At 35.2% G+C, this 26,436-nt stretch overlaps 1 protein-coding gene across 12 annotated transcripts in view; it reads right to left on the bottom strand.

Moving 5' to 3' along the window:
- Positions 1 to 2,144: 2,144 nt before the first annotated feature.
- Dzip3 (DAZ interacting zinc finger protein 3) overlaps positions 2,145 to 26,436 on the bottom strand; it is a 70,125-nt gene continuing 45,833 nt past the window's right edge. For 8 of the 12 annotated variants that reach the window (NM_001427083.1, XM_063270531.1, XM_017598152.3 and 5 more), the window contains 15 exons: positions 23,187 to 23,212; positions 22,366 to 22,531; positions 21,060 to 21,155; positions 20,249 to 20,376; positions 19,851 to 19,919; positions 16,567 to 16,663; positions 15,115 to 15,218; positions 13,613 to 13,700; positions 12,160 to 12,261; positions 9,597 to 9,722; positions 7,536 to 7,675; positions 6,208 to 6,328; positions 5,661 to 5,786; positions 5,474 to 5,575; positions 2,145 to 4,024 (listed from right to left, as the gene is read on the bottom strand). In NM_001427083.1, coding sequence (NP_001414012.1) covers positions 3,914 to 4,024; positions 5,474 to 5,575; positions 5,661 to 5,786; positions 6,208 to 6,328; positions 7,536 to 7,675; positions 9,597 to 9,722; positions 12,160 to 12,261; positions 13,613 to 13,700; positions 15,115 to 15,218; positions 16,567 to 16,663; positions 19,851 to 19,919; positions 20,249 to 20,376; positions 21,060 to 21,155; positions 22,366 to 22,531; positions 23,187 to 23,212 — 1,602 coding nt within the window. In that variant the 3' untranslated portion in view covers positions 2,145 to 3,913. Of the gene's footprint in view, positions 5,278 to 5,473; positions 5,576 to 5,660; positions 5,787 to 6,207; positions 6,329 to 7,535; positions 7,676 to 9,596; positions 9,723 to 12,159; positions 12,262 to 13,612; positions 13,701 to 15,114; positions 15,219 to 16,566; positions 16,664 to 19,850; positions 19,920 to 20,248; positions 20,377 to 21,059; positions 21,156 to 22,365; positions 22,532 to 23,186; positions 23,213 to 23,955; positions 26,252 to 26,436 lie in introns of those variants that run through there. The other 4 variants (XM_017598153.2, XM_063270532.1, XM_039088873.2 and 1 more) reach the window with 3 other exon arrangements.

Genomic DNA, 26,436 nt, shown 5'->3' with positions numbered 1-26,436 from the left:
CATCTGTAATGAGATCTGATGCCCTCTTCTGGTGTGCCTGAAGACAGCTACAGTGTACTTACATATAATAAATAAATCTTTTAAAAAATTTATTAAAAAATAATTTTTCTGGCATGGCAGGGAAAATAAGCGAAGCAAAATGATATAAATGTATGAGAATTTCATAGTGAAACCCATTATTTTGTACTCTAATTAAATATTATTGTTGGTAGTTCAACCTTTCAAGGCAGTAACCAGATATACTCTAGTTCATGTAGTTCAAATACATCAAACCAAGATCTTGAAGGCATGATACTGTCGGGAGTTTTGTAAACTTAGATGCAGGACTACTGGCTATATTCTTTGGTCTCTTCAAATTATCAAGAATAGGTCATTTAAAATATAGCTGTTCATCAAGAAGTAAACAAGCAGATGAAGTAATCCAAGTGAAGTCTGCTACTTGGGAGAGAAAATTAATAAATGTTTGGTTAATAAATAGCTCTCACCCAGCTACTAGTTTTTGTTACTATTTCTAGAAAAATAATTCAGAAATTACATTTTTCTAAAAAAATTATCACACATTTCTGGGAATTACTAAATAATAGAATTCTTATCTGAATGGTTAATATACTATGCAGGAATATCTTACAAATATAGAGCATTCTTGAAAAATTTAAAAACCAAACTTTCCTTCTGGAGCCATAGAATTAGATTAAATTTTTAAGCTGGGAAAGATTAAAATGAAAAGGAGTAATAATAATTAAGTTGCAATAATTCTCATTAATTGGAACCATCCTAATCATGTGCTATCACTTCCATATCTTTGCACTTCATACACCCAATACTATAGTCCTAGTAGAAAAGCTAACTTACTCTTTATCTTGTTTAATTTGAAGAGAATTATTTAAGAAGTAGTAAGTGCAACTTTTTTATGTACTAAGTAAATCCTAAAATGGATGCAAGTGAAAATTCTAGTAGGCAATGCAGCTAGGGGACAGAAGACCTACCTGTACTACAATCTCAGAATGCTACCTTACTTCCTTCCCCCTTATCTGTGTCTTGAGATTCACCACGTTAAAGAAATCACAGTAATTTATACTTGTCAAAAGTAGATCAAATAAAGTACCAAGCACATCTGAATGTATCTGATAAAAGCTATAAAATGTTATACACAGGAAAAATAAATAGAAAGGAAAACATTACAAGTCATATCCTCCAGTAGGAGTGAGTGGTTATAAACATTCACATTGGATACTTCCAGAATATTTTAAAAATCTTGTGTGTGCATACAAAGGTGTGCATGGCTTTAAGTGCAGAGACCAGAGGGTTGCTCTAGGTCTCCTGTTCTTTCTTTTTCCACTTTTTTCCCTTGAGATAAAATCTGTTGTTAAAAGCTTGCCATTTTGTATAGGCTGGCTGTTGAGTAAGCTCCCAGGGTCCTTGTCTCCACCTTCTGGTTAGAATAGGTAAAAGCATGCCAGGATTTTTATATACAGGTGTCAGGATCCACACTTAGGTCCACATGCTTGGGCACTAAGTTCCCTTACTCTCTGAGACTCCCGAACATTTTTGATACAAATACTGCCATGCTAGGAGCTCTCTGGTCCTTAACTGGTTTCTGATTAGGGTAAATTCACTCCTCAGAAGAAAGCATAGCAGTGAACATTTTGTCTATCACCAATTTTATAGACCCATTTACTTCAGCATCTGTAGAACTAAACGTGACTTGTCAGATACTGTCTTTCTACCTTCTCACTATATAGCAGTGACTGAGTGCGTTCCGTCTTCTGGCCCCTTGCTGAAGCCAAGAATGGCAGGTTATCACTAATCACTCCAGCACAAGAACTTGTGAAGGTGGCATGTGGCACCATCAGGACCCAGCAGTACCCGTGGCTTATCTACTAGCTGTGACTTTGGACAAGACACGGCTGCAAAACAAACAAGATGGATAAGGAAAGCACAGAGTCCTCAAAAGTCCTAAATTCTAAGACACCCAGATATCCTTGACATTTCACAGGATGTGATGACTGACAACTTAGACATTTTCCTATGATTTCTTCAAAAACAGAAGAAAAATTTAAGTACAACTCAACAGAAGCAGACATCTGAAATAGAGAATTAAAGTTTTTGCATACATTTAAGATGAATACATAGACAAATAAAAGTTCAATTCAGAAACATTTTTATTTTCCACATGAAAATGAAATTACAATTATAAGCATGAACTAGGAAACAAACTGTAAGCATGAACTAAAAATTACAAGGTAACTTGCTACATAACCATTATAAGACAACGATTACATACCCCGTAAGTTCTAGATTTTACAATTCCAACACAATGTTGGTACTTTATATATAGACAAATGGCATATTTAAAAGTCTTTCTTCTCTTTCTCTTTCGTGCATCTACAAGTACTGTGTGCATGTGCACACCAAAGCCACAATGTACATTGAGAAGGTCAGAGGAAAATTTACAGATTATTGGTTCTTTCCTTTTACCATGCAGGTCCCAGGGATAGAACTCAGGTCATCAAACTCCAACAAGCACCATTAGCTGCCAAGTCATCTTACCCACGCGGATGTTGGAATCTTAAAAATATTTTTTCACATTTTTCAGTTTATTTTCAAAATAAAAAAAGTTTAGTATACAATTACAGGCACTGACTTTTTAAATAGAGATTCACAGTAACTTCAAGATACATTTACACTGAAATATATAGACAAAATAGTTTGCTGAGTCAAAAAGGACTTTTCCCCCAAAATTAATAAAATTGAGATTGAGAATACGAACCAAGGAACACGTGTCACAAGGTAGCCATGGTCTACTTTGCGTCTGAAGGTATAGGCATGTACAATACTTACAGGCATTTACACTATTTTTAAAACAGGCTTTGTTGTCTAAGAATTGAAACTCTCAGTAATAAGCTTTGATAGACAGTTGGTCTAATGGATATCAAATCTGTCATAAGCAGCAGCAAGTACACATAATGGCTTCTTCTCTTCCCCAGAATAACTACATAAAAGGAGACAACTTTAAAGAGAAAAGCAAAACAAAACGACAAAAAAGCCCCACAACTCCTCCAAATGCAAATGACTAAGAACCAAAGAATAAGTTTACAAAGGAATATAAGATCTCAGTTATCCCAGAAAATGACTTAATTTGCATGTCTGCCCCTTTTACTACATCTTGATTTCTAATTCTAACTTCATTCTATATTTATTTTGCTAAATATTAGGAATACAAGCATCTTTGGCGTGATTTTAAGAACTAGCTCTTGATGGGGCAAAGACGAGTCTTAGTTGCAGTGTAATTGGTATGGAGATTACATGGCAGCAAACTGACAAATTGGATCTGTATGGTCTGAAACAGACCATCACCTTCACAAGCTATTACCAACCATTGCACAGCCACCAGTGTCAAAGGCCATCATCTCATCAAGTGTAGGCATCTCGGAAGATAGGAAAGAACAAGGGAGATAGAAATAAAACTTACAGTAATTAGATTTTAACACTAAGCTTTCAAAGTTAAAAAGAAAACTTAAGTCTATAGGATTTTGCTACCTTTTACATGTTCTACTAAACTTATCTCAGGAAACTAAAATATAGCATCCTTGAGAGAAAGTAAAGGGCAATAGAGTAAGAAGGAAGAAAAGACAGGACATTCTAAGAAATATACTAGCAGTCATGTTTACAAGTCTTGTGTTTACAGATGTAAAATCTTACAAAAAGCAATAAAATCCATGTTCTTTATGTCCCTTCCATTTAATATACATTTGCTGTAGATCTGTCTCAATTCTCTTTGACTCAGCTCTGGTATGAATAGCTGGTCAAGGACATACTGCTGCATAATACTGTTCACACAATTAGCTTGTAAAAAAGCAGAACTAAATTCCAGTGTCTAAAACTAATCTTAGGTATAGCTACCTGCCTTGTATCAGATCTTGGGAAACTGCCCGTTGGGGTGGCCAGGGAATTCTTCTGGTAGCAAAACATGGAGCCTGCAGGTGGGGCATGTGCCCTGTTGCATCAACCATGGTCTAATGCACTAAGGAGCAAAATGATTCAAGTCAGAGCTGCAAACTTAGCTGAGCAGAGGCAGCTACAACTCTATACATTGTAGTTACGACCATCACATCTTCTGGGGGGTCTGAGAGCCAAGCCATCTGCTACAAGTATGGCACCCTCTCTGATTTGCTAAGCAACATAACTGGCAGCTGCAGAGTATCTTTAAGCCAATCTATTTGACTCCAATTTTGGTCTCACCCTATTTTAAAAATGGCAAGCACTTCTTCCTGACAAAAATATTGGGGAAGCTTGCTATAGTCTCTTTTTTGTAGATTTTATTTATATGTTCTTTTCATTTATGATTCATTAAAAAAAATCAAACAAAGCATATGAATGTTACCAATACCCTTACAGGGCTCTAAAGCTGAAACTCCCTGGAGGAAAAGTCTCTTCTGATTGTTTTCTACAGTGACAATGACAGTTATCTTGAACTATAAAGTATTCATTATGTCTTGACTCTAAGTATTGACATCAAACCCAGGTGTTTTTGATGTTTGAATAATGCAGAGCCAAATTAGGTAATAGGATTATGTACAGGGATTGTTTGAAGCCCAATAACTAACCCCAAAGAGTAACCTGAATGAATCACGTACTTGTTCACTGTGAAGTGGGCACAAGCTCTATTAAACACTCTTTTTAAAAACTCATCACACATTAAAATTTCAAAATGGGAAAGCTGGGTTAGGCCAAGTGTCATCTTGGAGACCTCTGGGATTGTCTATTTTTCATACCTCTTCAAATCAAAGAAGATAACACACATAATTTTGCATCAGGTACCACATATTGTATCTTTGAAACACGGTTTGAAAAAATCCCCAAGAAAACAACTTCTTGTGTAAGATTATCTTTTCTTTTGTCAAATCACAAGAGGATTTGAGGCATACATTATACATGAGTAACAGATATACAGCAGCAGACCCAGGTAGTACAGGGAAATATCAAGAACACAAATGATATGTCAGTCTTACACTTCTCTAACATTAACACTCCAGGATCTGAACCTTCACACGTAAACACAAGAGCTGAGAAACTAAGGAAGTCTTCTGCTTTAAAATGAGAAGGGCCATTATTACAGAAGTACAATGGACACTGTAGAATTTATAGCAAGTCGGGGTAAAGTGGCACTTCTTTGTTGTTAGTCTTGTCACTCATTGCTATGCCAATCAATATTTCTCCTAGTTCTGTTCATGGGAACTGTATACTGTATACCATTTAAATCTCCAGGCTGTCCTCCTGAAAAACAGTAGCACAACCATGACTGTATACAGTGAAAGAGTAAACGTTTCTGTATGGCATCTAGAGTGAAGTGCTGGTCTGCCCAGTGGGACTGTGAAATGGCACTAGATGCTGATGGACCTTGCAAATAAGTTAAGGATCTTGCTTAGCTGATCAACAGTAACATGTTAACAGGACAAACTTAAATGTTTACCTGAGAGTGGAATTTGTGAGCACAAGGCAAAACGGAAAGGTTTTCTGAAGACAAATTCTCATGACAGATTACACAAGGCTCCTCTTCTTCCTCGTCATTATCCTAGAGAAAACAGGCAGGATAACATTTAGGCTGCTCTTTTCCTCTCAGATCTAAATGTGTCCATAGTCAGCAAGCTCTGTCTCACCACATCTTTGGCTCCTTCCCATGTGGCAGAACCCTGGGATGACTTGGGGTCCTGGGGAACATTAGGCTGTGATGCAGTGTGGCTGGGTGAAGCATTACTGCCATCTGGAGCAGACTTTTCTTCACCCTACAAATAATATTTACTTTTAAGAATTATCATAATACAGTGTCAATTTATAGAACTAAAAATGTTGTAGCAAAGAATTACTAAAAGGATAAACAATATTAATGATAAATCTTGAAAAAATGCTGGCAATATTTCCTAGCTATATACTTAGTACTTTTAAATAAATCACTCCAGAAAATTAGAACCAAAACCAAATGAAATTTCCATCAGACTTACTCAAGGAAACCATTAGAAGGGACAGGTTTATTCTAGTCCGATCAAAAACACTGCTATGTCACTTGTCAAGTTGAATTTGAGGATTTACTGCTAATCAATGATGTCCTATGATTAAGTTATTGATTCTTAATTCTTTAACATGTTGTGAAACTATTATAGAAATGAGAATATAGCATTAAAGTTTGTTGTTTTTTATTTGTTTTACCTCAGATTTCTTGGGCTCAATCATTTGAGAAATTTTATAAACAATTTCATCAAATGTCAGTCGAGACACGGACTTCCCATGAGAATCCTTTAATTGCTGTAAGAAATCTGTTAGCTCTTTCCTGGAAGATATCAAGAATAGAGATCGTCTTGTTTTTTTCTACTGCTTCAAGGTTGTACCCGAGAAAATGAAATATAGAATTCTACTCATAAGACAGTCAGCATACAGACTAAACTCTAGTCTTGAATCTAAAAATGTCATCTGCATTTATTTGCAATCAAAATGAAAACCGTTGTGTCCAGAAGTGATATTTTACGTTTATCAGTGAAAGCTAATGAAGTTTGAGTTCACTATATTAAAATTGAGTTGATTTATTTACATATTGAGAATTTTGCATCCAAAACTTTACTCAAGACTTCATTATTTCTTTTTAAACAACCATTTTAATAATTCTTATTACTATTGTCTTCTCTACTTAATTGTACTTAAATGTTTTACTTTTAAAAAACTCAGACAAAAAAGTTAAATAAAAAAGGAAAGCAAGTAATAGAAACCTTTATGATATGATAAAATAACTAACTTCCAATTATTTTAATCAGTATTTTCCCATTTAATCCTCTACTGCCATCTATACATCTAATAGAAAAAGGAGATATTTTCTTTCCTTTTGTTCATCATTTAGTCATTTTATTACTATTTATAAGTATATGATAATTCTATTTTCTATTTATAATTATGGAACTTATTAAAACCATAATCTAATTTGATAGCAACAGGATATGTTTTCAAATGAAAACACAAAGGAAAACTAGACTTATTTCTATACATATAAGAGCACAGATTTTAGAATTTTAGATTTAGTTAATTCTAAATCCTATTAAAGCCAGAAAGATCATGACTTATTGTATTGAACTGTTATTTACTCACAAAGAAATCCTAAGTATATCAATAAAATGGGGAAAAAAAAAAAAACAAGACCAAAAACTGAAACTTGGTGTTGGGGCTTTGACTACAATTAACTGAGCATTTACTTTGATGACCTGTTATTAGAATAATTATTGTAGCTGGAGGCATTCATTTATATCTAGCACTTCTAACAAATGAGAAAAATAAGTTTAAACACTTATCTTTGCATGACTTTAGAGTAATAAAATGTAAGAATGTTTAGCATTTCCGTTGACCACAATGTCTTAGTCAATTTTATTTTACTAAGACCATAAGTAAGGAAATATTTGTCCTTGTATGTGTGTGAAATGTTTCACTTCTACAATTAGGGCTACGAAAAGTGTGAAATACATGTGTAATCAACGAAAGAAAAATTAAGGTACCTTGTCTGTTGTGGAAAAGTAGCTTTCAGCCTGTCTGTAATCCTCTCCCAGTTTATCATGAGAGGCTCACTGCACAGACTTGCACTGGGTGACACAGTGTCACCTATAGGTGTTGGCATAGCCCAGGTTATACCAGGCATCTGTAAAGGGCAGGAAGTTATAACCATCAGCTTCAGTTACTAGGCGACACTGCATGCCAACATTAACACTTTGATGCTTCAGAAAAGAATAGAGTGAACAGTCACAGTGATACCTATGTGGACTTCTTTCAGTTTTTTGTTACAAATACAATGTTGCTAGGTTTCTATTACCTATTTTTTTTTTTTTTGGTTCTTTTTTTCGGAGCTGGGGACCGAACCACCTATTTTTACTTACTCTAAAAATAGGGTGCTTGCCTAGTAATTACTAGCACATACAGAAACACATAAGTGTGTTTATTACTCAATTTTTAAAAAGTGACAGTGAAAAGTTGAAAACTACTTAAAGCCTACTAACAAAGGAATGAATAAACAAATTATAGCAAATCAATCAAGTTCTTATAAATAGGCGTGTATGTCTGGGTATTAGAGATTCCATAGAATATGTTTAGCTTTTTTCAAAATAGTATATAGCATAGTATTTGTGGTATGACTCCTTTAGTATTAAAAATTTTAATAACTGCATGCATTTGAACACACAAAAGCATTTGTAAGTTACACAATAATCTGTAAATGGCGATTTTTTTTTCCTACTAGGGATCGAACCACAAGGTAATTTTACTTGCAAATGTCTATATTTCTCCATTACCTACATTTTTACAACTATTAAATATAATTTTATAATTAGGAAAATAACAAAGATAAACTTTTAACACTAAAGATGATGTTACTAGAAGTGCTTTTGCCCCATGTCTCAAAACTATCACAGACGAGTGTGGGAGGTACAAAAAGAGCTTTGTCACCAACAACATTTTTTGTATATTTCATGGTTTTAGACAGCTAAGTGGGTCACTAAGACAATTAATTAGACCATTTACCTAAAGTTCTATGGGTCCCCACGAAAAGTGAGCAATGACCACCAGTGATTGGAATCAAATGAGATCTGCCTCAGTGTCTAGCTTTCCCCAGGAACTCGAAAGTAATCTTACTAGGAGGTTAAGAGATTTCAATGTTTTCAATAAAATTACATTCCAGTCATTACAGAATAACAGCAACCAAACTGCATAAGCAACACAGTTAATATGGTGATTAAGATGTGCTGTTATTTACAATGTTGAGGCTTACATACATACACACTTTTGTAAAGAGTTGGCATAGACATACATGAATCCATCTAACTATATATTTCAACGAGAAACTGAGAGCAGGATACAAGAACTATATAGTACTATGCATACGTGTGCATGTTTGTATGCACACATGCAAACACAGACACACACACAGACACAGACACGCACCCACACATGCAGGCACACACACTCACTTTTTAAACTGTCGAAAGTTCCTTTATGGAAAAGTCAGGATTAGCACATTTTTCCCCCTAATTATATCTGACATCAATCTTTTGGAAGAATTTTCTTTCTTTCTTAAACTTTAGTCAAGATGACAAATAATAATTCCAACCATTTTAAATGTCTCTATTCCTTCAGGTTTGAATAAAACTTATCTGACTATCTATAATTAGGAAGATTGGAAACTTTTAGGGTTTTGTTCCAAGCTGAGGTTACTTAAGTTGTTGGTTGCAGACAAAGCTGAAACCTCTGAGTACATGTAATGCTAGGAGTTTAATGTACTGCACTGTGACTTGTTCTCTGTTTTTCTACACAGTAAGAATGTCAACATTTTTATTTGTTACACAGGTAAAACTGCAATTTCAAGGACTCAGTAGTATGAAAACAATCTATGTATTTCAAAACTAGGACAAAATGAGGTAAAAAAAAATACTGACTCAATTATCATTTAATTATCATCATCTCTAGCATTATCAACAATATCCTACCAAATAATGAAGATAAAATCTTTATTCAGAATCCCATTTTACTTATAAAAAACTAGTTAATATATTACCAGAAAAGACTCTTACCAGGGGTGGCCTTGGTTGTACAGCTGCAGAGATGACTCCAGGGCAAACTGCAGGCATTTGAGGGACAGTAAGTATGGGTCTAAAGAAAGATTCCTTCACTAGAGGTCTTCCTAAGAATTGCTGTATCTAACATAAAAAAAGGCAAAACAAAATGGAATGAAACAAAACCCTGCACGTATTTATATACTTACCTGGCCGATGGTGTAAAGTCATAGAGCCATGCAGGGGCAAAACGCTGGTTTGAAATTCAGAGACAAAGTACATTAAAAGCAATGTGTGTCAGAATATTACTTAAATCTGGTAGAATTTGAAAAAGCAAAGAAAGTGTGATAGAAGAACCTGCTTGGATACCTTTGAATGCCAAATTCTTAGACTATAATCTAGGAGGGCTGGACAAAGTGATTTTTAAGATTCACCCTCAGATGAAATAATGTAAGATTCAAGACATAATACTGTAAGATTTTCAAAGCTATTAACATGTACAGAAACCTCAACTGTCTCAGTGAATGCTCCCCATGTTTACAGACAATACTCAGAAATTTCATTTAAAAATCCTCAAAATTATCCATAGAAAATAAAGCGTCCTCAATCGTGTACTGAAGGTGCCATCTGATAGAATCAGGACTCTATCTTTAGCGTCAAAAACATAGAAGAATGAAGTGGAGCTCATACAAGGGTCTGCCCCATATAGGTCAGTAGTGAGTGTGGCTGTGTCTCTGGAGGCGTACTGTTTGTTTGAGAACAGAAGGGAACAGGCTTATGGAGCTTCCACAGTGTGCTAGGTCTAACATGACCATAAGGAAGGAACACGATAAAAATTTGATGGAATGACAAAAGAACATTAACATAGCGCTAAGTAATTATCTTAAAGGGAAAAATTAACAGTATACTTTATAATAGATAGACAAGTTGATATTTGATTCTTAATTACTATGAAACAGACACTGTGCCTTATAAGAAAAAATATTTTGAGAAAATTATGAAAATATAAATTCTAACTAGATATTGAATATTTTTTTTTCTTTTTTTCCAGAGCTGGGGACCGAACCCAGGGCCTTGCGCGTGCTAGGCAAGCGCTCTACCACTGAGCTAAATCCCCAACCCCTAGATATTGAATATTAACTCTATCCATGACATAGTTTTCTTAAGTAAGATAAAGATGTGGTTATATACAGTAAGAGTTCCTCATCCACATATATGTGTGTATTTCATTTTGCCTTATTTTTTACATATATTTAGATGTGTAAAATCAACTTACATATGAATATAATATACATATAAAACTCTACATAAAATTATATATAACTTCAAAGTTTTCACTAAGTTTTAAAATAATGAATAAGTGGTGGGTAATGAATCTACATTGAGCTCCCTTTGAGAATCACTATTCTCATAATACCAATAATTCTTTGAAAAGAACAAGTGACTTTTCCTTCTGCTTCCTAGCATATGATGAAGTGAAGAGCTCTGTTGTACCACAATGTTCCTGCTATAATGGATGGAGCCTCTAACACTGTGAGCCAAAAGCTATTCTTCCTCCCTTAAGTTGCTTGTTACATATTTCATTACACTATCTATAAAATAAACAGAAAATGAGGGTTCAGCAGTGGATCACTGCTGACTGTATCTGATCATAGGGTTTTAAGTCTTAGGAACTCTAGAACGGCGTAAGCAGAGTTTAACGAGTAATTCTAGTGGGAATTCAGAAGAACATACTACTTATAATAATGTGAATAGTAATGGACTATACAACCATGACGTTTTAGATGCAAATAAGACTGCACTGGGAACTGCACAAGATACCATTTGTGATACATTCTAGCAAATATGTGGTCTTTGCTATACTCAATGATGAGTATAAATAAAGTTTACAGAATTACCAAAAGCCATCTGCCCCTCAATATCTTATATTTCTTTACTTTCTATACCAAGACTTGTAGAAAAAATAAAATAGTATTACCTAATAATAACCTCCTAAAAGTTCACAAAAACTCTGTGTATTTCTGAGATTAAAGTACTCTCATCTCTAAAGTACTCAGATAAGTACATCTGGTTGAACCTACTGGTTCCTAATAAGGAGAGAAGTAGTGTTTGTGGAAACTGCCCTTGTAGTCATAACCACAGAAGATTGATTATAAAAGCCAAAGAAAAGGGAGTCTAAGGTAGAAGTAGAGGGCCTGGCTCTCTAGTTAGCTTTCTAGGGTATTATGCTGGAATGTTTTGCTTATACAGTGCTAAGGAAAGCAATGAGAAAGCTGCAAATTCATCAGTTATCTCTCATAAAGTACATAAGTTTAAGAGGATGAAAATAGCATTTAGACCTCAAATGCACGACTAAGTGCCCATTTGAACTAGCCTCTGTCAAACTGTACCCCTCTTTACAGTTATCAGCATGGACTGATATATATATATATATATATATATATATATATATATATATATATATAAATAAAATATGCACTTAGTTCCATTTGAGCATACATCACACTGTATATTCTATATTTTACACTTTACCATTTATCAAAATGAAGATAGCAACTTTCCAAAATGTTAGGGACCTTACCAGTATCTCAGGACTTGGAGGTGGCGGAGGAAGCTGGACTGGAGGCAAGGTACTCAAGGCAAACCCCTGCTTCACTTTGTTGATCTGTTCATTGTACTGTGTCTGACAGAAGATAAATACATTTCAGACCATTACTGAATCTAAAGAAACTCTATATAGTAGTGCTTGAATTATGTTATAATTCAACATAAACTAGTAGTTCTAAACCCAGTGATAGAAGAAATACAATTGCTGATATAAAAATAATTCTATAAACTTCCATGCCCACTTTTAAGAAACTATGTTTCAGGGGGTTAGTAATGTAATTCAGTTGCTTATGGTAACCCTTTAGTTTCCACAATTCCCAGTTCCCAAATAGGAAGCATTGATAGAAAGTGAGGATAGACTTTGGAGAGTCAAGTACCTATAAGAAATACATAGGTAACAGGAAATTAACACATTTTAAACAAAGAATCGATATTTGATATTTGTAATTTTATTTATTTAGAAAACTACAATTTGGGAGTGGGTAAGGGGAAGGCAGAAAGAAGAGGGGAACAGAGGGTAAAGGGGAGGAGAGAAAAGAAAGGGGAATGGGAGTCTAATTTTGGGAACTTTTGTATATTCAGTATTTTTTTGGCACAGTTCCTAGTTTTCTTTATTCATGTTAGTGAACAACCCACAAGCAATGGAAAACACAACCTTTAAAATAAAGCATTCAGTGATTTCCAAGATGGAAATAGGCTTGGATGGAAACAAGGAGCTTTTGAGGCTAAAAGTCTCAATATGTCTAAAAGAAATTCTAAGTAGCACTAAGGACAGAGGGACAATGATCATGGAGAAAAGATTGTTCAAACCATCACTCTAACAAATCCACAGTTCTCAGAGGCAATTCTTTCTTGACAACTGAACACAGCTGCTTCATTTAGAGATGTGGATGTAAAAATCAATCTGTTACAACATACAGCTTGGAAGAGCATTATATGTAACTAGTTTATTCTTTTCACAGTCTCAATTCAATTAAATCAAAAATAAAAATTCTGCAGTGTGGAACAATTAAATAAAATGTTAATATTAGAAAAGAATACATCCTTATTTGATATTCTATGTAATTCTATACATATAAAATTATTGATTAATTGTACAGCTAGTTAAGACATTTAATTTGTTTAGAGTGAAACTAGAGTTTAATTTTTTTGGCTTTGGAATTATGGGAAACCTTGGTAGGGGGCAACTTTTGAGTATCTTTTCCTGGGATAATGAACTAAAAAAATCACATATATGAATCTATAATTCATATTTAACATTAATTGTATGAAAATTATTACAAACCAAGAGCATCATCTTTGGTAACTGAAATGAAAAGATAGACTTAAGTTTCTCGAACACTATTTGCTTTTAGTGTTAGATGTTCATTCTACATGTACTCTCACATAAATTCTGCCAATTTGATTTAAGTATACTCAGAACTTACCCTGAGAAATGCAATCTTGTTTCGAACATCTGCCACAATGGCGTTCCAACTATCTACAGCAGCCTTTAGTTGAAGTGATTCCAGGTTGCTGATATAAAAAAGGAGACATAGGGGAAACTCGATTTATATATTACATTTAGGTTTCCAAAATTTCAAGTGTTATATAGTATTTATGTAAATAATATATAAAGAACAAAAATTACCTTCAATAATGGCAATTACCTCAAAGGTTAAAAATACATAAACAAGGCTTACTATTAATAAGGAGAAATCAGTGATATATGCACCCTTTTTAAGGAACGATAATAACATGCTTTCAGAAATCATTTCCCCCCTATCTCCAGAATATTATTTCTTTTCTATCTTGAAGTTACTATAAAAGAGTTTTGTTCCAAAATATCTCCAATAAAGTGGGGAAGCAGAAAAATCCAAACGGAGAAGTTGCAGGTACATTCTCAAGAATGGAGCCAGGTTTTCAATCACATTCATTTTAATCCTGTTATCACAGAGCCAGAATTGGTCTAGCTGGCTCTACTATAAATTAGAAAATTAAACTGATTCTGAGATGACAAATTATAAAAACAAACACACATGCAAAATACAGAAGAAACCAGTGAGCCCTTTCCTGTGAGGAGAAGCGCTATCAGCGTCCTGATGGAGGACATCAAGTGTACCGTCAGCTGCTGTTTACTGATGCATGTCCTCTAAACAGTTAAGGCAGGAACAACTCACAAAATCCTGTCTATATAAGAAACTTCCTATGGATTTCCAAAAGGGCTATCCATAGTAGCATTATCACATCTACACCATGAACCTAACAATTTACAAAAGCAAAATAAGTCATCAGTAAGATTAGACAAAGAGAAGCTTCACGGTACTCTAATTTATACAATGTTCTTTCTCCTTCTGGCAAGCAAACACAGACCAGTCACTTAGAGCAGCACCTTCTCAGCTTGATTGCACATCAGTATTAAAGAATAATGACAATTTTAAAAATGATTGTTATTATGAAATAATTCTTTGCTCTCAGAGATAATCAATTCATTAAAATTAAAAGCTATACCCTTAAATTTATAAACTATAAATTTAAGGAAAATTTCACAGAACTCATTCCAATATTTGAAAATTAATAGAGTACAGCAGAAACTGTCTCATAACATGTAGCATTAGGTGTTGTTACCCATTTTTTCCTAAATAAATTATAAAAGTACTTAAAATCAAGCATTAGTAGAAAAACAATTAGAAAACAGTTTTCTAGTGAGAACCTGTCTCGTACACTCTGGCCTTCATGCATGCCTATCAGTTGGGAGGAAGCTGCCTCTGTATTCAGTGCTTGTCAGTAACTCAGCAGATGCAGCAATGGACATCAAGAACAAACAAACCTGAGGTCTCAGAAGTACCCCAGTGACTTTGCTGCACGTTTATAAAATCCATCACAGTCAACTGTGGAGACGCCTGTTCCTCTCTGATGTCATGCTGAGTTAGAAAAGAAGAAAACTTACCTAGCGGCCATGTGCGTCACCCTGGCCAGCTGATTGAGGCATTCCTTTTCTGTCTGCTCGAGGTGCAGTAAGCCAAAGTCTCTACGACATTGTAAAAAGTACACCTACAGATTTTTGAAAGACAAGAGAACTGAAGAGATTCCAAGTGAGCATTCTCTTTTTAGTCATCCCAAGTACACTCAAAGTGATTTTCAATCCCTTCCAGGAACTCCGTAGTATCTGACAGTCCAAGAACCGTCACAAACACTTTCTGATAGAAGCAATTCTGCAACTATACTTATTTTACTCAATGGTTGCTGGGTTAGTGAGGCTAAGAACGTCTACTTTCAACTTTTCCCCAAATACTGGACTAATCTTGCAAACTTTAGGATGGCTTGGTCCCAGGGATACTAACTCTACTGATGATAGGAATAGCGTAGACTCTAGGAATTTAAAGTTCTCACTAAGTTAATTCTAATATGGAGCTAAGTTTGGGAATACTTAAAAGAAATCCTGCTGTTTATATGTTCATGAAGAACAGCTGCAGACTATAGAAAATGCAAAGTCCAAATGGACCTCACAGATCTTCTGCTCCAGTATTTCCCCCACAGAAGGAAGACTTTCTACATTATTACTGATGTACAATCATTTGGTCTAAAACCACTATATAATTACAAAATCAGTGCTCTCAGATAGTAATGTGTAGAAAGTATTTTCTAGAACTAATAATAGGAGAAGGCTGAAACCTTTAACTAAAAGCCCTGAAGAGCAAATACACACAGCCTGAAGACAAGGCCTGCTGTCCTCCTGTGAAGGCAAACTGCAGTGTTAATGCCTGGGAGTGCCTGGATTATCACTGTTCAGTTCGAATCCCGAGAACTTGACTAGAAACGAGAAATGACAGGTGGCAGATTTGTAATGCTCCCTAATGTCAGCTAATTCTTCAAACAATGTGACCTTATTATATAGCAAGTTTCCCTAGGTATAAATAAAAATTATATGCACACATGCAATCTTATTTCTTCTGAGAGACCCAAGCTGTGGTATTATAATCTAACTTTAACAGTATTAGGAGACTATCTAGGGTTATGGGAAGTCTATAGTGTTGGGGCTTATGATATGTGTGTATTTTTGGAAGATCTGTATGTGACACAGCAGAGAAAGTGGTATTACAGCAATAGTTAATTGCTATTCTTAAAAGTATGGCTTAAAGGCCTAGCTTCCTGAGAGTTAGTCTCTAACTATAAATACTGTGATTTCTTGGAGTCACTGAAGGAAAGCAACTTAACATTACGCTCAAGCACACGCAAACGACATGCCAGTAAAACAAACGGGTCTGAGCTTAAGCTGTAGTTTTCTGAATGATACTAAGAAGTTTTATTTCTGTTTATTTCAAAATCAATCTCTTTTCAACTGTTTAGCTATACTAAAGTAAAATCATCTTTCTCCTTCACTCCCCCACTTTCCTTTTACCTCAGCTGTTAAGGCTCTGCTGGTTTCTGCGTTCAGTTTGTTTAAATACGTTTTAACCGTGCTTTCCAGATTATGCTTCTCCATCTCCCACTGAGATCTGAAATGCATGACCATAAAGAATTAGCAATATATAATGATAGCCTTTTCCAACTTACTCAGAAGGTGGAAGATAAAATCATCACAAGGAAATTTTTCTTGGAAAAGTATACATAGCACATAAAAACAAAAGAAGACATTAAAACATAGTTATTCCTTTATTACCAAAAGTACGAAAATTTAAAAATACTTAGTACAGAAGCTATGACCTATATTCTGAATCTATAATCTTAAAATGAATGTTACCTCCATAACCTATTAAATATAAAACTTTAGACAAGAACAATGGATTGAATGGGTTTTCTTGGACCTACAACTCATTTCTTTAAATCTTCACCATGTTTTATAGGTTTCCTCTGAGATTAAAACATACTGTCTTATAGGAAACGTCTTAAGCAGCATGATATAAACAATTCACACAGCTTCAGGAAGTTCCTGAAATTGACAAGATTCACTAAGCCCCTCCCTCCCAGAGTAAGTGATAAGAGTCTGTCTCAGAAGAACAGAACAAATGCACAAAGAAGACTCTTAGCAAGGAAAGTTGCAAAGATGTTGCCACCAGACCGGCATCAGGAAGAAGTTTAGACTAGTTGAGATAACAGGAAAGGACATTCTCCAACCTGAAGAGCTGCTCAGACCATTTAATATGATCCAGGTTGTCAGTTTTGTTTTCTGTCACTCATGCTGTTGTTGACCTTTGTGATATAGCTGTCTGTGAATCATTTCTGCTCCTATAAGCAACCCGAATAAAACTCATGGGTTCAGCAAGTTGGACTTTGGTGGTATCTGTACTTTGATCTGTTGTGGATTCCCAATCTGGGGGTGAGTAGATAAGTGTGTTACATCTCCCCAGGATAAGTTTTGTCACATAACAAACCCCCAAGTGAGGATCTTAGAGGAGGCAGTACATTTTTCCTAATACTTTGTACATATTACTTTTAGATGTGATATGATCAAAAGATGAAACCTTCATGAATGGAAATAATACTTTATTTTAAATGGTGCTTTGAGATAGCTATGTTGTCCTTCTACTATGCTAGGAAAAAATGAGAAGATAAGTAAGATCTGCTATGAAGTGAAAAATCCTTAATAAATATCATATTGGTTGTCATCCTGAGGTTGGGGAAATTAGTGTCTGTTGTTAATAACTACCCTGTTAATAGTTATAGGTTATAGTGAATGAACCACAAGAGCAAAGTACTTAGTTCTCTATACTTAGCTTCTGTACCTGTGAAAATGGAAAAAGTTTTATTACCTTAAGAAACAACTGATATAAAAATAATTCAGAAAATATACATAAAAACACTCTCTGTTTGGCATTAAGTACTAAATGTTATTGTTAGTAAATTTGATTTAACAGTGTCTTCTTCTGTGTCAACAGTAGAAACATGTAAGTTTCTTTACTGTGGTAATAAAGAAAATCACTGTAATCAAACACCTTACTAGTTAGTATTTGGGTTTTATACCTTAGAATAGAATTGAACTTCAGAGCTTGAATGGAAGAGTCATATGGATCCTATGCAGGCTATCAGAGATAGTGGAACCTCTGAGCTTTTTCTCTATTTCCTGCTATTCTTTCTCAGGTTCCTACACTGAAATCTCAGATTCACACAGCCTATAAATTAATTCTGCCTTTAACAAGAACAATTGAAAATATACCTTTATAATATGGAATATCATAGAAACCATTTTAAATGTTTTGTTAAGAGAAATACACCCAGATGCTTAAAAACTTAAAAAATACTAATGGTGGAAGATGACAAATATATCATTAAAGACAGTGCTTACTAGAGAGAAAAACTCATAAAATGTTTAAATTACCCCAACACAAGAATTAACTATTATATCACTAAATATTGTATGAAGTTTGGCTAAAATAAAAAAATTACATTCTATTAAAATTAAAAACAGTTGTACTTTAAAGACATTAGGCAAATGGAAAGACAATTTACAAAACAGATAAAGATGCCTGCAGATCAAAATGTTACACAGGGCTGGTGATAGCTTATTGCTAGGGCACTTCCATAACTAGTCATGAGGCACAGAAAAGTCCTACTTGTACTAAACACACAAAGCACTCAAAGTACTAGACAGTAAAAGATTTCCAATTTTTAAAACAGGCCAAGAAATTGAATAAATTTACTCAAGAAGATACACTGATTATTAATAAGCACTAAAAATGTTGAATTACTTAAGTCAGTGGAAATACAAACCAAAATAACACACTTCTCTATTTTCTACATTTAACATGTACCAGGTAAAATTAATACAATCTAAAATCCTTGTGAGCAAAGAGAAAAAGGAGAACTGGCCCACCAACACTACTGACACCTTTATAAAAAGGTATAGCTTTTCGTACAAAAGGTTTGTAATTCTCTAAAAAGTAAAGTGCAGGGGTTGGGGATTTAGCTCAGTGGTAGAGCGCTTGCCTAGGAAGCGCAAGGCCCTCTGTTCGGTCCCCAGCTCCGAAAAAAAGAACCAAAAAAAAAAAAAAAGTAAAGTGCAAAGTTTATTGATGAGTCTGCAATTTTACTCTTGGTGTGTAACAGGGAGGGATTTCAAACCACCATGTTAAATGAAACAACGTAGCTCTAAGAAGCCTCATATATGAGTGCATTTCTATGAGATGCTCAGAATGGGCAAATCCAAAAGACACAAAGTAAACTGGTGCTTCCCAGAAGCTGAAGGATTAAAGAGGGAATAACTTTGAAAAAGTACGTGTTTGTTTTGAGAGTGACAAAAGTGTTCTGGAAATAAGACAGTGGTGATGGCTATCTACTTCAATGAATATATTAAAAAGGCAGTGGGCCACATGCATTACCCAGATGAGCTTTATGCTATATGAATTGTTTCTCTGTAAAAGTATTTACAGATTAGGCTCAGACAATAGGTGATCCTTGGTAAAACACTGAGTACTAAAAAGTACTTGCACTAGCGCTACAGAATAGTTTCAGGAAGTAACGTGCCAGTCTGTAATGATGCTGACTGTGCTGCTGTCAGTTTTCTCTGGGCACAGCTATGACAACTATACCTTCCAATCGGCCTGCACCTTTCTGTTTACACCTACTGACCCAATGGAGATGCTCATATCTCAGGTGCAGAAATACTGTTTGGATGATGAAAAGTGATAATCCAGCTAAAGACATTTAGCTTCAAAAAGGGAGTACCAACAAAAGAAAATGTCGTACCTTTTCAAGGAAAGCTGGTCTTTAAGGCTCTTGATTTCATCATCTTTAGCATGGATTTGGCGCTGTAATCTAAGCAAATAAGGAAGTAAGTCATAAAATGTTAGAAATAATTTTTCATTACCACAGAAAAGCCCCACTGTAGCTGAGAAAGGGACCAAGTATATCCTCTATGAATTCTGACCTTGAAAACAGCAAATAAATTCCTATAGCTCATTCCTAGAAATTTATCTCTGATTTTTTCTAACTTCTTAAAAAAAAAAGAAAAAAAAAAAAAAAAAAAGAAAAGCACAAGAAGCTTCTGTAGTTCCTAACGTGCAGTCGCACTGCCACCTAGTGGCTGCAGGTAGATTAAAAAGGACAAATTCGGACTTTTCACTTTTATCAAATTTTGTACTTACTTGGACATTTTATTGATTCCAAAAGCCACTTGTTGGTTAAGGGATACAATGATCTTTTCTTTCTTTTTAATTAGCATTTGATTTTCCTGCCACCGAAATGTCACTGTTTTCAGTTGCCTTTTGTAATCCTGCTCAATAAAATATAGTTGGAGTGTTCAAGTTACCAAAAATTAAAAGAACCAAATCCACACTTAAGTTATTTTTAAAATAAACTTTATTATACAAGTACTTGAAAATAAATAAAAAACACTGTACACCAAAGTTAAACAGACCCCAAACCTATACAATTTAATGAGCTTATTATGATTAGCATTGCCATGAACAAGAAACTATGAAGTTTCACACTAAATATTTCACTGTCAGTACTGCGTATTTTATGTACTTAAAAACTACAGAAAAGAGCATTATATTCTCATGCATAACTCATGTGCATTTTGTGCATTCAGTCCCAATTTTAGTATATGTGCCACTAAAGCTCAAGTACCACATCAAATTTCCATTATTCATTCATTCTTCCACCAATAGACAGGGTTAATTCCAATTCTTTTCCTATAGTGAATAAAGAATCAAGAAACATGGAGGACGCAGCTCTCTCTATGGTAAGGTATGGATGGAGTTCTCTGGACATATGCTCAGGAGTGAGAAAGATGGGGCATACAGTGGTTGTGTTTTTAGCTCTGTGAGAAATCTCCACACTGATTTCCACAATGGCTGTATTTATTTGAACCCCAGCAAAAAGGAAAACGGGTTGAGATTCATTAAATTCTCTAAGACAGTGTACCTCCGAGCTTAACACACACGAAGTACTCACTTCACATTCATACTGCAGTTTATAAAGCTGATGTTGATGAGCGAGCCGCTCCCTTTCAGTCTCCTTCAAGTCTGCACTGTCCTTCCCAGATGAGCCCTAAGCAAATGGAACAAGGCTATTTATTTCTCTAAAAAGACACTCATAGTTTCTATTAACATGTTCTTACTGTACATAAAGTTACCATCTATAACAACTCTATAATAACTCCTACTCAGCCTTTAACCCTAACAGCTCATTAAATGGCACAACATTTAATTAAGTAGTAAGTTACTACTACTGCTGAGTGACATTCACGCTTGTCATCTGCAGTTTCTGTAGTGTTCTTAGGTGTATAGGGATCACGAAGGGATGTTACTCTCATCTTACGGTACTAAAAGGAGGGAGTAACTTGCCTAAGATTATAGATAGTAAATGCAAGAGCCTGAGCTCTAACTCAGGAGGACCAGCCGTCTGTCCTTAAGTACAGCAGTGCCCCGACTTAAGCAATGTTCACCTTCTCTACTCTATTATAAACAGGGTACTCACAGGGAACACATCATATAGCACATCTTATGTGCAGACAGTTCAATAGTTTTTGTATAAGTGATTACACATTTTTCTACAAATATGTGACAATTTGATTCTCATTTTGAATTCTTCTGGGTTACTAACATTAATGACTGAAGTTTAAATTTCAGTGTAAAATCCAAAGCTATGTTAATTCAGTTAAAATATACATACTTTAATAGTAACTGATTGTGATACATTCATATTTTATATCATATAGGAGCCTACCCAACTTTAAGCACGTGATATATATGTGTGTTTCCATCTTTCATCTACTTTGTACAAATTGCTTTTTTGAGGAACAATTCACTTATATTTATAAGTATATCACTACAAGCAGTGGATATTATCAGGGAAAAGATCTAGAAAAAGCTGCTATATACTAGAACTTTTTAGAAAATATTTCATAGTTGTGACCACATTTAATAAAAAGAAACAGATCAGAGTAGTTTTGATTACTTAGCATCTATTTTCCTGACATATCATTTAGTGGGATTTATGTTAGCTTTTAGTGTGTCGTCATCTCCCCCGTCTGCTCTTCACACTACTCAGAAATGTCTGACAAAAGGTTCACTTAAAAGTTTGTAGTCCCAATTATATTTTTAATCCTCATTATCTTGTTTTTTGTTGCTTTTCTTATCCCAACAGCATAAACTGCCAGGCTCCTCAAAACGGCACACTGCCTAAAGGACCTGGAGATAGCAAAGGTAACAGTTCTTTCGATAAGAAGGAGGTGGGCTAAGCCCTCTCCAGTGCTCACCGGCTCTACCATGTCCAGGATATGCAGTTCGTCCAGACTACAGAACTTGTCCTCGGCTGCAGAGTCGTCTTGTGCATCACTTGTATCTGTTTTCACATATGCACTGAGTGTGCTCATGTCTACTTGTTCTGTCTCCAGCTGGTCGTCCTTCTCTACCATATATGAGCTATAGTGGAAACAGTAATGCGGCCTTGCTCAATGGTACAGTGCTTTTCACATAGGCTATTGCTTCTCAAATTAGCATTATTCTGCCTCATGAGACATTTGGCAGTAGAAGGGTTCATGGTCAAGGTCTGGACAGTGCTCACACTATTCTCTACTTTTGAACATTTACAATGAATATCAATATATATGACATAGGAAATGCTCAAGGTCACTTTATTGTACATGGCAGTGTTTTCAAGAATTAATAAGATCAAAGGGTTTATTTTTCAAATTATAGCTATAGTTTCCAAGTGTTCAAACAGCCTTAATATTATATTATCATCACACTTCATAATTTACCCCAACCAAATAATTATATACATACGTCTGTCCAGGTGGTATCCTTTGAAGTTAAGCTTTAGTCTACATGTATACTTTTAACTATTTTAGTAAGCATTTAAGTCAGTCTCTGAGTGAACAAGTTAATGTTACATGACTACTGAAGAGCCTTAAAGAAAAAAAATCATTGAGATTCTTTTCTTCAACAGTTAATAATAATCTGACCTACAGAAATATCAACTAAGACAAAGAATTATTTTTCTATAGAAGTTTCTCCAAAGCAATCTATGTTACAGACAAAGCATACCTTAGGAAAGACTGAACATTCATATACTTACGCCTGCTCGTCTTCTGAGTCCTTGTCCTGAAAGCAACACGACAAGATTTAGTAATGTGCACCGACTGGCTCAGCTCAGCTCTGTATCATTGATGCTGTACGCACTTATGTCTTCAGTCACCTATAAGACTCAAATGTGAATTCTGTGACATACAGAACCACACTGTTTAAAAAAAATTCCTACCTACTCTGTTTCTCTTTTAAAAGAAGTGTTTGTGTCTCATTAAATTTATTTTATGATTTTGAAAATCACATATTGAGATAACAGAGTTGAACACTGGACTTCATTTTGCAACTCTTAGGAAACCTGGGGACATAGTGTCTGTAATATTCATTATTTCTACACTAAATAAAGGGATTTCTGAAAAACTACAAGAAAAAAAATGAGCCTGACATGTGGATACTAGACATAGAGATGAGATCACAACGGGAGGGAAATTACAAACATCCTTGTGCTTTCTGTTTACTAAATCAACTAGAGCAGCAGCATATCAAATATCAAATAGAACCCATTTAAATGACACTTAATCTGCATCAATACAGCCTAAACTAGAAATATTAACAAGTAGGAGCACTGACTTCTACTATCCCTGATTCTGAGTTTCCCTTACAGCTACTAGGTTGTACATACAAATTTGTTTTCTTATCTTTTTAAAAACAATTTTCTTTTACAATTTAGAAATACTGATTTCCACCTTGCTTCTAGTATATCTGAACACTTGAGTTGGATATTTGCTATGAAAACTGTTAATACTGAATATATCTAGTACCGTTGATCATTTCTTAAAGTCCTTTTTAGCTCTTCCCATGAAAACTTTTCACCAATACATTTCAGCCCCTTAACATGAATCTCTGCAATTTCTCTCCTGCACAGTGCCACGCAGTTTGAATGGCTGGATTCATTTCCAATCAAGTTTCTTTTTCCATATGGCTTCATCATAAAACAAAACAAAAGAAAACAAAATAAAAAACACCTTTCTGTCTTTTGCTTATTGTAACTCTGAGTGGAAGATACAAAAAATAATTAATCACCAATGGAGTTGTCCATAATGAAGATAAATTATAAGCTAAATAATTACTTAACCAAAGAAAGAGAATACATATAAAAAAATCTCTAAACATACTTAATATCCCTGTATTTGGCATGCAAAATTTGCTGTTTTTTTTTTTTTCCAGAGAGCCCTGGTAGGCAAAATAGGGCTATTGTTACACTGCTATGCCCACATGTTATAAATGCAACACAAAAAAGAAAGGAGGATACAGCTTCTCAGAGACCTTGTCACCACTTTGCATAATGCAAGCACACTTGCATGTGCTGATCATTTTCATGAGAATTCTTTTTTTTTTTATTAACTTGAGTATTTCTTATATGCATTTCAAGTGTTATTCCCTTTCCCGGTTTCCGGGCAAACATCCCCCTCCCTCCTCCCCTTCCTTATGGGTGTTCCCCTCCCCATCCTCCCCCCATTGCCGCCCTCCCCCCACAGTCTAGTTCACTGGGGGTTCAGTCTTAACAGGACCCAGGGCTTCCCCTTCCACTGGTGCTCTTACTAGGATATTCATTGCTACCTATGAGGTCAGAGTCCAGGGTCAGTCCATGTATAGTCTTTAGGTAGTGGCTTAGTCCCTGGAAGCTCTGGTTGCTTGGCATTGTTGTACATATGGGGTCTCGAGCCCCTTCAAGCTCTTCCAGTTCTTTCTCTGATTCCTTCAACGGGGGTCCTATTCTCAGTTCAGTGGTTTGCTGCTGGCATTCGCCTCTGTGTTTGCTGTATTCTGGCTGTGTCTCTCAGGAGCGATCTACATCCGGCTCCTGTCAGTCTGCACTTCTTTGCTTCATCCATCTTGTCTAATTGGATGGCTGTATATGTATGGGCCACCTGTGGGGCAGGCTCTGAATGGGTGTTCCTTCTGTGTCTGTTTTAATCTTTGCCTCTCTATTCCCTGCCAAGGGTATTCTTTTTCCCCTTTTAAAGAAGGAGTGAAGCATTCACATTTTGATCATCCGTCTTGAGTTTCATTTGTTCTAGGCACTTAGGGTAATTCAAGCATTTGGACTAATAGCCACTTATCAATGAGTGCATACCATGTATGTCTTTCTGTGATTGGGTTACCTCACTCAGGATGATATTTTCTTTATTAGAGAACTAGTCCGATGGCTATTCAGGGCTTGCTGTATAGACTAGCAAGGACTATTTACACTTATAAGAGTAGTGAGTACACAAACATAAAATACCTACAATAGGAACTTTTTGGTTTTTAGCATTTGAAAACTATTTAAAACTTAATAAACCTAAAATATAACAAATTTGTTTCCCAATGTCTAAATGTAATCATAATAAAATGATCATTTTCAAAGGGTATCTTAATTTCTTTAATAAAACTCAACCGCAAAAAAAGCTAGAATGTTAAAGAAACATTCATTAAATATATGCTAGCTTTTGTGGTATAAGCTTGAGACTTATAATTATTGTCTTATAAAATATGCAGCACTAATGAATGCTGCTCTACCAGCTAACTAAATAGGAACTAGTAATGAATATACTCATACTTCTATTTAAATTCCAAAACGACTGAGAAATGTTATGACAATATCACTGATATTTTACTTATCAAAGTAAAATATAAATTATTATATTCTTAATCTTAGTATTTTATAAATTAATCTTCATTGACTGCATTAGTCATTAAAAGGTTTATATATGTTCCCATGACTAGTAGCTAAGACTGTAGTTAGAGAAACTACAGTTTTGATATACAGAAGTATCAAAACTTTGAGTATACTCCAGATTAGAAAACTTACCATTTTTTTAACCACAAAGTTTACACTGAATAAATATGAGCAACATACTCCATTAAAAAAAAAATCCCCTGAGCTGACCGGTTGCCATAGCTTTCTGTACCAAGATCCAGTAGGGAGAGAGCTGGCTGGATTCTCAGAAGTGCAGACAATCCTGAGAGAGACCACCACTTCTGCTCACATTCCTGGCCCAAGAGGAACTGCCCGGAGCCCTCTGGACACAGGAACCAAGGAACAGTCAGGGACAGGATCCTTCCAGTTTCCGCCTGCAACCAGAGCAGACCCTGTGACACAGTCCTCTGTACCCAGATTCTACCCAGAGAAAGCCAGTGTCCAGGAGTGCTGACACACAGGCTTACAAGAGGGTAAAGCCACTGTCAGAGACAGCAAGACCAGCTAAGACCAGAGATAAGCAGATGGTGAGAGGCAAGGGCAAGAATCTAAGCAACAG

This window comes from Rattus norvegicus, chromosome 11, assembly GCF_036323735.1.
Source record: "Rattus norvegicus strain BN/NHsdMcwi chromosome 11, GRCr8, whole genome shotgun sequence".
NCBI classification, from domain to species: Eukaryota; Metazoa; Chordata; class Mammalia; order Rodentia; family Muridae; genus Rattus; species Rattus norvegicus.
Note: the sequence above shows the minus strand (reverse complement) of the source record. Positions and strands in the feature narration are given on the sequence as shown.